At 38.0% G+C, this 10989-nt stretch overlaps 1 protein-coding gene across 2 annotated transcripts; it reads left to right on the plus strand.

Annotated features, from left to right (window-relative positions):
• Nucleotides 1-1181: 1181 nt before the first annotated feature.
• LOC107088057 (cathepsin L1-like) lies at nt 1182-4465 on the plus strand. Of its 2 annotated transcripts, XM_015379987.1 has the most exons (9): nt 1182-1336; nt 1615-1719; nt 1865-2007; nt 2472-2669; nt 2751-2942; nt 3588-3753; nt 3833-3938; nt 4027-4130; nt 4266-4465. In XM_015379987.1, exons 2-8 carry the CDS (start codon nt 1620-1622, stop codon nt 4124-4126), a joined length of 1005 nt encoding a protein of 334 aa, XP_015235473.1. In that variant the 5' UTR covers nt 1182-1336; nt 1615-1619; the 3' UTR covers nt 4127-4130; nt 4266-4465. The 2 variants fall into 2 exon arrangements, with proteins under 2 accessions (XP_015235473.1, XP_015235474.1); XM_015379988.1 differs by lacking the exon at nt 1182-1336 and having other exon boundaries at nt 1440-1719.
• The last annotated feature ends 6524 nt before the right edge of the window (nt 4466-10989 follow it).

Genomic DNA, 10989 nt, shown 5'->3' on the forward strand with positions numbered 1-10989 from the left:
AATCTTTATCAATCTTTATTTCCAAATTGTTAAAAATTGTGACTTTTAAGTAAAGTAGGACAAATCAAACTTCACAAAAAATGTGTTCAAAGCATCGCCATATGTTGGAATGGACCAGTCCAACTCCAAACCTTAATCTAACTTAAAACATGACCTTTCCAGGTGCTCTTAACACGTGGTTTAAGCTTATTTATTTTCTTTAAGAGAAATTAGCAATCATTAGTTTGGCAACAACAGTGGAAACTGTGGTTTTAAGGTGACAAAATGGGAAAAGTTTCCAGAGATGAATAAAGACTTTTAGGTAAACTGTCGTTTAAACAGCTCATTTTTGGTTTTTGTCTTATATTTGCCAAACTCAATTGTTTTGTTTGTTTCAACACTTTTTTAATATTGTAGCTAGCTGAACAGTCAAGATCTTAAAATTAAGCGAAAAGAAGAATGAATGATTAAAAGAAAGAAATGGTATTTGATCTTGATGAAAACCATAAATGATAACCTGGACAAAATTAGTTTACATTACATGGAGAATATGTGTTTGTGTGTTTTGAGTTTACAAAACCCTAGTGCAAGATCAAAATCGCAGAAAACTCTGAATGCTTGATATAAATAAGGCTGGATTTCTTTTTGTGGGGCGAGTAAAATTATATTAGCTTAAAATTTTCTCAAGGGGTTAAGATGGGAAAGGATTTCATGTAGATCTTCGTGGTTCATGTAACTCTCTCCAGCTTTCATTGAGTGGGTGTCTGAACCAAAATAGAGAAACATGGCTATGTGCATTCAAAACTTTCCAGCGGGGTGTTGTTTTGCATGATGATTTCATATAAAACAGGTGGGTGTGAACTCCCGTTAACACATGTTGTGCCTATTTTCTGTTTATTTTAATATATTAATATTGTTAGTTTAAGACTGGAAGTTTTATAAATCTCCTATCATTTAACTGGAATCAGACTGAAGACAGCAGAAAAACCCCAGCTCTGATATTCAAAGTAAAAACATTTTGTCATCACATGTGACTATAATCTCAGACTGACAAACTGCTGAGTAACTGTGCTTCATGCTTTCATAGAATCCCCAAATGAGTAACCAATGTTGCTTATTTTGCTGAGGTTGAACCTGTCCTGGATCATGCAAGCTTCTCATAACTTTTAACTCCACCTTTTACTTGTTTTAGTGCTTTACTTGTTCATTTTTTGTTTATAGGCTCCTGACAGCCACCTGACTGGAATACAGTACTCATAACTGTCGTCGTCTGTATAAAAAGGTCTTTCCTACACAACTCGGTCACCCACAGAAGGAAATACATCCGTCTTCAGCCCAGAAACAAAGATAGGTGCAGGTAAGTGGCTGCAAAGCAGATAAGACATACAGGCATATACATTCTGTTACATATTAACAGTAATGCGAAAGGGCAAAGGGAGTCAGAGGGAGCTATAAAGAGATTTAAGAAAAGTAGGTTACGGAACCAAGGTTCTGCAGAGTCGGTAACATCTAACCTCACGTCAAGGAAGCGCCTGTGAAAGCAGAGAAAAGCTGAAGTGAAAGCTATCATCTACAACCTGTGTGGTTTCCTGCATGTCAGAATATATTGTTTCTTTCTTATCTGTTTGTGTTTAGCCAAGATGAAGGTACTGCTTGTCGTTGCTGCTGCTCTGGCTGTGGCCAGCTGTGCCAGCATCTCTCTTGAGGACCTCGAATTTCATGCCTGGAAGCTGAAGTTTGGTGAGATTCTGGACCTTTTAACAAGATACCTAAATGTTAATTTATGGTTTATGTGTGTTGCAGCAGGAGGTGAAGATCTTTTAAATGTATGTTTCACATAGAAGCTAAAGGGAAAAAAGACTTCTGTTCTCTTTCTTTGATGCAGGAAGGTCTTACAGCTCTCCATCAGAGGAGGCACAGCGTAAGGAAGTCTGGCTCAGCAACCGCAAACTGGTTCTGGTTCACAACATCATGGCAGACCAGGGCATCAAGTCATACCGTCTTGGCATGACCTACTTCGCTGACATGGTATTTGCAGAAATGTCCTCTACCTTTTAAATGTTCATTTCATCAATTTCCTTGATTGTATTCAAGCTGCATGCATACATTTGGGATAGGGTGGGGGGGTGTCTGCTCCTGGTGGATACTGTGTAATAGCAACATGGAGCCATACATTCAATTCAATTCAATTCAGTTTATTTATATAGCGCCAAATTCACAACACATGTCATCTCAAGGCACTTTAGAGTTCAACCAGATCATACAGTCAAATTACATTCACACTCCTATATATAGACATCCACACACAGCCCAACACAGCGATGCACCTGGACAAGGCAGTTAAATGCAAATTTTATGGAAAGTATTTATATATATGCTACTGGCATTATTTGTTTTTAAACCATATTGTACAGCAAAATTGTGGTTGCATCATGAAGCAAATACATTGCCTATTCTGTTGGATAAGACTTTTAAAATCTGTTCTTCTCCAGGAAAATGAGGAGTACAAGCGCCTGATTTCCCAGGGTTGCCTGCGCTCATTCAATGCCTCCATGCCTCGCCATGGCTCTGCTTTCCTCCGACTGCCTGAGGGCAATGATCTTCCCAACACCGTTGATTGGAGGGACAAAGGATATGTTACCGATATCAAGGATCAGAAAGCCTGCGGCTCCTGCTGGGCCTTCAGTGCTGTACGCTCTTGAATAACTTCATCCACAAACTTTATAAAACTCTTTTTTTTTTTTTTTAACAAAAAGATCTCTCTGTTCTAGACCGGCTCTCTGGAGGGTCAGACCTTCAGGAAGACTGGGAAGCTGGTGTCTCTGAGTGAGCAGCAGTTGGTTGACTGCTCTGGTGACTATGGCAACTATGGATGTATGGGTGGCTTGATGGATAATGCCTTCAAGTACATCCAGGCAAATGGTGGAATAGACACAGAGGATTCCTACCCCTATGAGGCAGAGGTAAAACAATTAGAATTAAGTAGAGAACAAAAATTTCACTTGTGGCTAAAATTATGTTAATTATAACTGATGTGTGAGAATAAATTCCTCTATTCAGGGTTATACGCTTTAATGAGTAAACAATGCTGCCATCTTCTGGAAGTATTATAGAATTGCAATCAGAATAGAGTAGCTGTATTGTCCCACATGGGGAAAATAATGATTTACAGTTGCAAAGACAAGTAGAGAGAAAACACCATAATCGAATAAAGAACTGGATAATAAAGCAAAAGCAAAGTAAAACAATCAGATTAATGTTGCTGACAGAGTTGGACCTTTTCCCACTTCAAACTAATTTTATGTATGAAGTAGGAAATTATTTTCTTTTTATCATTTAAATCTAAAGAGTTAAGTTTTGGAATATCAGGATTATTTGTTTGAATTGTGAGAATTGAAGTTAATATTGAGATACTTAAAAAATAACTGACAGAATATACCAGAACATTTCCTCCCAAATAGGTTGGCAATAGATGGGCACAGACAAAAGATTGATAGATAAATTCAAAGTATTTGACTCCTTTTTTTTTTCTTTTTTTTACAGAAAGATGTATGATCTCATGAAAGAAAACTGAAGTAATAAACTGAGCCGTGTTTTCCCTCCTTCAGGATGGACAGTGCCGTTATAACCCTGACAACGTTGGAGCCACCTGCACAGGCTATGTGGATGTAAAGCAAGGCGATGAAGATGCTCTAAAGGAGGCTGTGGCCACCATCGGACCAATTTCTGTTGCCATTGATGCCTCTCATTCATCATTCCAACTTTATGAATCAGGTTAACATTAGTAGTAGTATTATTTGAAATAACTGTCCAATTTAACATGTTGATCTAACCTGAGCATCTGTGTTTCTAGGATTGTATGATGAGGAGAGGTGCAGCAGCACTGAGCTGGATCACGGAGTGCTGGCTGTCGGTTATGGCACTGATAATGGCCAGGACTATTGGCTGGTTAAAAACAGGTAAAGGTGTAACTCATGTATGCAGTTTTTCTATAAAGCTTCTTTATTTTCACATGCAAAAAACATAATTTTTTGTATGTTTTTGTAGCTGGGGTGTTGGATGGGGAGACAAGGGATACATCATGATGACAAGGAACAAACACAACCAGTGTGGGATCGCCACTGCAGCCAGCTATCCACTAGTCTGAGCAGGTTAGTCTTGCTTTTTTGTTCTTTTTTCACATGTAAGAGCTGTTTCAAGATGCTATTTAGACTCTCTGGGTTCATCTTTACTCCGTAGTTTACTGCTTATATTTATTTTCTCTTTCTGTTTATTGTATTTTGCAGGTCCGGGACTTTACTCTCCCTGGGGAAATGGTGCCATGTAATTTTCTGTAATTCCTTTTTAAGAGCAACTTAGACACATACTCTAAACCAAATGTGTTTCTCTCTTCTCTGCAATTTTCAGGGAAAGACAGCAGTTCTTTGCTCCGGTTTATTGTTTATGAGCATTGTAAATAAATACAAAGAAATAAAGTGTGTAATTGGATATAAACATTGCTGTTATGGGCTTTGCTTTGTCATTGTTATGGTGTTTATAAACAACTCTGTGTTATTATCTTGACTGGAAAAAAAATCAGCAAAACTAAATGGCAGGTTTACAAGAAAAGAATTAGCAGCAAGTATTGGAAATCTATCAGACATTTAAGACATGTAAACCGGCAGCACAGAGGAATGGGTTCATCTAAAGCTGGGGATGTTTTTATTAGAGAAGTTAAAAATTATAAAGTCATATTAGTTGGTAAATACCTCCTTACACATACTTGAGATTGTTTTTGTTAAATTAAATCCTTCTACTGGGAACAAATCCTGTGACTACCGATACATCCATTTTTTATGCTGTTTTTAGTTTTTTTTTGTGCTCCAGCAGGAGACATTTTTAAAATACTTTTCAGTGAAACAAGGCTGGGTAAAACTGGATGCAACAAAAAGATAATCTAAAAAAAAAAAAAAAAAAAATCTAAAATATTTTTGAAATAGAAATGGCAAACTATTGTTCATCTTTGAGAAAAGACCCCAATAAATCCTTCAAATGTTTACGACCTGTGCTTAAAACACTGTTCTGGATCAGTAAATCAACCAATTCAGATTAATGGAACCTCTCATGACAAGAATTGTGATATGCTCAACTGTTTCTTTCTAGAGAGAACCATGTGTGGAGCTAATTTATCATGACTTTCTTTAAAGGGTCAATGTGTAAATAATTTGTCTATTTATCAGAAAAAAATCAATTCAGAAAAAAGCATTGCTCTCATAAATACTTATCCTACCAAGGTCTGACAATCACATAAAATATTAAAAATCCCCATAGCTTGGAATATGCTGTTTATAAATACATAGGATGTGGTGCACCCAATGGAAGAGACCAGGTTGCTTCATGGTCTTTGATAGCGATAGCCGAATTGGGAAAAACTTGATTTCTTTTTATGCTGTATATGAAAATGTGTTGTTATTGAAGGAGGATTATAAAACGCGCAAATATGACTGTAGATCTTTCAATTCAGTTTTCTGTTAAAAAAATATGACCATCCGTACTCTTTGATCAGTAAGAGAGAAGAGAAAGTAACCAATAAAATAAAAAGAAGTAATGACAGGAAGAAATAGAGAGTCTCCATCAGCTTACCAGTTGGAAACAGTTCATTAAAGGGGCGGGGCTTTAAAGCGGACACCATAGGCTTTTTTAGATAATTTTTGGGGATGCTGAAGCACCCTTAAATTGAATCATAGCACACCTAAAATATGATTTTTTTTATTTATATTGTATGCACTTTTAAAATTAAAAAAGGTAAAACAAAAACATACTAAATATATAACAATCTCAAACACTTCGTGTATACAGTACTTGGATAAAAAAAAGTTATATGAAAAGTATACATACTCTCACATTAAAGCTGGAAAAAAATCAGCTGCCCATGAAATAGTAAAAATCTATGAAAATCCTGCCCTTAATGTTGAATTGTGGTTCCAAACAAACAAAAAACAGGTCAACCAGCACAATGGAGCTCCTAAACCAAAATTCTGATTTAATCCCTTTAATCAGGTGTTTTCTTAAATGTTCAGTCAGATTTCTACTCCTATTGATGGTTTGTTGGTAAAAAGATCATGAACAATATGCTCCTTCCCCCCCTTTAATTTCCTTTTAATTTCCTCGCAACGCTGCCAGTTCTGTTAGCTCTACGCCTGCCAAAGACACAGACGTCCATCCCTGTGAACACTGTAACGGAACTCAATGAGAAAGGAAACAATTCTTTTTTTTTTATTTCAACCGTTGTGTGCATTAGTTGCGACATAGGAATTAAGATGCTATTTGATTGACAGATGACCGTTGATAAATGATTGGCAGAATTTAGGTGTAAAAGCTGATGTATAACTAACTGGCCTGCATAAGGTAACGGTAAAGGCCACAGACTTTAAGACAGGATTTTTAAAAAATATATACATTTTCCAACTTTGGGGACAAGATGGTCTGATAAAGAGCACATTTATATGCATGTTTAAGCCAGCATGATTTGAATTTTAAACATGACTACCCTACGACTTTAAGAGCAATGTGCTCTAATGTGTCTAGGACTGTAGGTTAAATTAGTAGGTTAGGGAACCACGGATTCTGTAACATCAAATCTCACGCCAAGGAAGAGTCTGTGAAAGCAGAGAAAAGCTGAATTGAAAGCTATCATCTACAACATTTGAAAACCAATGTTTCAATCTATCAAATCGTAATTTTGATAGATTGATAGGTTTTTATTTGTATGTATTTTTTCCGTTTCTTGTTATTAGAATTACTGTTGGTCAGGAAAAGCCAGGTAAGCTTTGGTATAGCCCATCCTAGAAGAAAAAAACACAGGAAGACCAAACACAAAAGTCTCAAATAATATGTTTTTGTGAATGATAGAGTCAGTAATTGGCAAAAGGCACTGAACAGGTTTCACAAAATCAGCTACAGATCTTGTAGGCTTTCTGCTGGCCAGGTGAATTCAATTAACAAAACACTTTAGTTTATTTTAGCTTTACGTTAGAAACAAGGCAGTGTAGTCCAGCCACTACTCCATCCTCCTGGCTTTGAGCACATACTGTTGAAGTATCAAGGTCTGACCAATTAAAATAAGCCCAGATCATAGCACTGGCCCCACAGGCTAGTACAGTGACACTAGGGTGCATCACTTTGCTTTCCTTTCTTCATACCCTGATGAATCCATCTCTCTGGAACAGGGTAAATCTGGCCTCAGACCTTTTGACCTTCTTCCATTACTCCGAGTCCAATCTTTATGCTTTCTAGGAAAATGTAGCCTTTTTTTTCTCTCAGCTTCACAGATCAGCAGTTTTCTTAAAGTTACTCAGCTGTCAGTCCCACTCCATTGAGTTCCCTATACATTGTCAATGTGGAAATGCTCTTACTTTTGCTACTGAATATAACCCTCTACTGTTATTTTTCTTTGAGTTGATTTCACCAAATGTGTCATTATTCTTCCCTTTTCTTATCTTTTTGGTTCTGTTTAAGTCTTGTTTTGGGGTTTTCAGTTAAACTTTGATTTATGTCGTTCTGTCCTTTTTGTATTTGGGTACATTTCTGTGCTCAATCAGTTGATTACTCCATTCATTGTTCTTTTTGGCAAAATATACACCTCCTCTGCAGTTACTGTTTGCTGAATTCTCTTCATTCCTTCCTTTCTTCTGTCATTCCTTCGGTGTATTCCTCCCTAATATCTTCTAGTTTTTGGTTCTTGAGTTTTTTTTGTCAATTGGTTCTTGATTATGGCTTCTGTATTTTTACCTCTTCATTAGATTTTGCAAGAAATCATCTCTGCCTCTTCAGCTCTGTATTTGGGTCCTTAACAAGTATCTACTAATCCTGACAAAATGTTTGAATGTTTGCCAGTCGTGATCATTCAGGATATTTCCCTGGCCAAATTATTTTCTTTGAAGATGACGGATCTGGTCTATTCTTCAAGTTTTTAATTATGTGTTTGAAAGTTTTTTTTAACCCAATTTTAATAGTTTCTGCAATCTCCTTAGATGCTTTCTTTGTTTAATGCATGCCAGTGACTCGACGCTCGAAAGAGATGGACATCTTTTCCACGAACATGGGATTTGTTGTCGACATGGTCATTTAAAAAATGAGAAGCGACTCATTGCACCAAATGGGGTTAAATAACTTCTTACAGAATAGTCAAAGCAGTAATTTTCCAACAGGAGGCTTGTATCACTTTGTATTGTTTAATCCAGATGATTACTTTTATTGGTAAGTTGCAATATACATGCAGGCCTGGTAAGAGGAAAATTTGCAAATTTCAAACCTTCTTGATGAAGATATAGCAATGATTGTATGCATAAAGTTGTGGCTATGCCGTAATCCTTAATACTTGTGCCATAAACCATGAGGATCATTTCGGACATTGAGAACCAATGTGCTTTATATTGAACATAACCATAGGGTCAGGATGGTTCAGGTTTGCCTGCTGTTTGTACACTCAAGTTTCTTCATTCCCCGCCCAACCCAAGACATTATCACAATACGCACTCCTACGTATGCCTTTGCCTCCTAAGGTGCCTTGAGACACAGCAACTGCCTTGGGCATTTATCTACCTCTTTTTATTCTAGGCTCTGGGAGGTTTAGATTAGAGAGACACCTTCACGGCCCATGCCCAGGATCCAGATCTCCAAGCTGACGAAGGCTAAGTAGATCTAGTGGCTGCCATTCAGAACTGAACTGCTGCAAAATAGATTGTTTGCAACATTTCTCTTTGAGTTTCAGAAATTTTCAGATGGTTGAAGAAATGTGTTGGGATCTGGAGGTCTGTCCACCTTTCTCCAGCAGAGGGCATCCTAGGTCTCCTGGAGCTGAAGCTGACCAGCACACCTGCGGCTCATGAGCTCATCAGGAGACCGGCATTTAAGGAGGGGCAGAGCAACACTCCGGCGCCAGAGTGTTAAGCCAGTTATGGTTAGCAAACCTTAGCCGACCAGCCTGTCTGATTCTCTGACTTCCCTGAAACCTGAACCTAACCTGTTTTGTCCTCTCTGCTTCTCAGGAAGATCCTGCCTGGAAACCAGGAAACCTGGAGGAGTTTCTCAAACGTGAAACCAAGCTGTCGGTTCTCAGAAGAACCCTGGAAATCCAACTCAGTCTGAAACCTGCCTGCCCGCTCTCAGTAAGAGCTGAGAGAGAAGCTCTGAACCTGCTCAGAAGATTAACTGCTCTGCCTAGCCCTCTGCCTGCCTTCAGCCTCTGGACCCTCCTGATTCCACTCCTCTGCCGTTCAGCCTGAATCTCTAAACAGAGAAACCAGTTGTGACCAGTCCTGAATCTGATAATTCCCTGACCTGTTTATTCAATAAAGCTGTGAACTTTTTCCCTGACTCCGGTTGTGTTCTGCATATGGGCTAGAATCCTGATACCCACTATGACAAAATGAGGAGAGCATTTTCACTGTTGGGTAAAGACATGCTGACAAGATGGACTGCATGGTATGCTATGCCAATATATATGAGTGATTGTTTATAAATCTTATTTCACTAAGGCCTAATGTTAATATGTCTTCTCATATGACTATTGCAATTTGATTGCCAAATTTTGATTTGAGTCCTCATGTCTACTAGCTATAAGCTAAATCAAAGACAGTTAAGAATCAATCAACTAAAGGTTATTGACTTATGATGAAGCAAATAGTTCAATAAAACATTATTCTCCAAAAAATGTTTTATTTACCTCTTGGACTTGCATTGTGAAGTGGTTTGAAAACATTCCAATTGCTCCAAAATAGTTAATATAAAAAGGCAAATTTGATCAGATTCCAAATTCTTCAAGGTAAACTTTGTTTAACAATTGTTAAATATGGAAGTTATCTCCCCCTGAAAGCGGCAGCGCCTCGGAACTTCCCTACCGGTTCTTTTCATGGGAGCACGTTATTTACTACTCTTAACTCAAACTGGGTAAAACCATATAAAAAAGGACTATAAAACAGGAGTAAAAAAGAAACAGCGTTTATTACAGGAAAGGTCATTACAGGAGAGAGAAATTGCTAGGGGTTGGCACAGCTGTGGGCTCAAAAACGTCAGCGAGCGTCCGGAAAAGATTGAGCAAAGATTGAGCCCCAAACAAAGTCATCTGCTCCTTCTTATACCTCATGAATCCATGTTTTGCATCAGGTACTTAGCTGTCCGTATCAGAAACTGACTCGCCATCCATGCCTTGACCTTTATGCATCTTGCTTCTTTACCCCAGGATTACACATAGCTCTCCTTTATCAGTCCAGCTCCAAGATGTGCCCATTTTAAACAAAAAATCATAATCTCTTTACCAGTCCGTTCTTAAGACCTCTGCACCAGTGCTTTTCAGCCTAATTTAGGATCCTCGTTAAACCACATGTGCACATTTATGGAAAACCAAGATTTATTTGCACACATTAGACATCAAAAGAAGTTTTGACACCCAATGGTTTCTATAGCCCCTTGTACATCCAAATTTTTCAGTTTTCCGTCCCCCATAACTGAATCAACACAAGCAGGTCTTTAAAGCGTCCCCGGAGTTCTTACTCCGTCAGTCCACGAGTCCCCTGCTAATCCCTGTTAGTTCATCGTTATTCGTTAAAATGTCACTGTGAAAAATGTATCCATCCTTTTCGCCTCTTATCCGTTTATCCCCTTAGATTACTCCTTGTGGTCCCTCTTAATTCACTCAAAAACGTATATGTAAACATTTACACTGGCCAGTCAACAACCAAAAACACAGATTAGACAAACACGTTGCCCAACTGGCATAGGTCTCTCCTCTTTTAAGCGGATTATTTTATAGTTTTTTTTTCTTTTTTACAAACAAAAAGAAAAAGAAAAACAGTTCTCAAACATAAAACCCATGCTAACTCAACTATAAACTCATTGATTATGGTTTTCATCCATGTTTTTACTTCTTTGCACATAATGTTTCTCTGACCGTGGCTGGCTGGATGTGCTCTCTACGTCCTCTGGCATGGGAGTTGGCTCGGAGCTCGTCTGCCTGGCTATGTGTTTCCT

The sequence above is a fragment of the Cyprinodon variegatus genome, unplaced genomic scaffold, assembly GCF_000732505.1.
Source record: "Cyprinodon variegatus isolate N-32 unplaced genomic scaffold, C_variegatus-1.0 Scaffold205, whole genome shotgun sequence".
Classification (NCBI taxonomy): domain Eukaryota; kingdom Metazoa; phylum Chordata; class Actinopteri; order Cyprinodontiformes; family Cyprinodontidae; genus Cyprinodon; species Cyprinodon variegatus.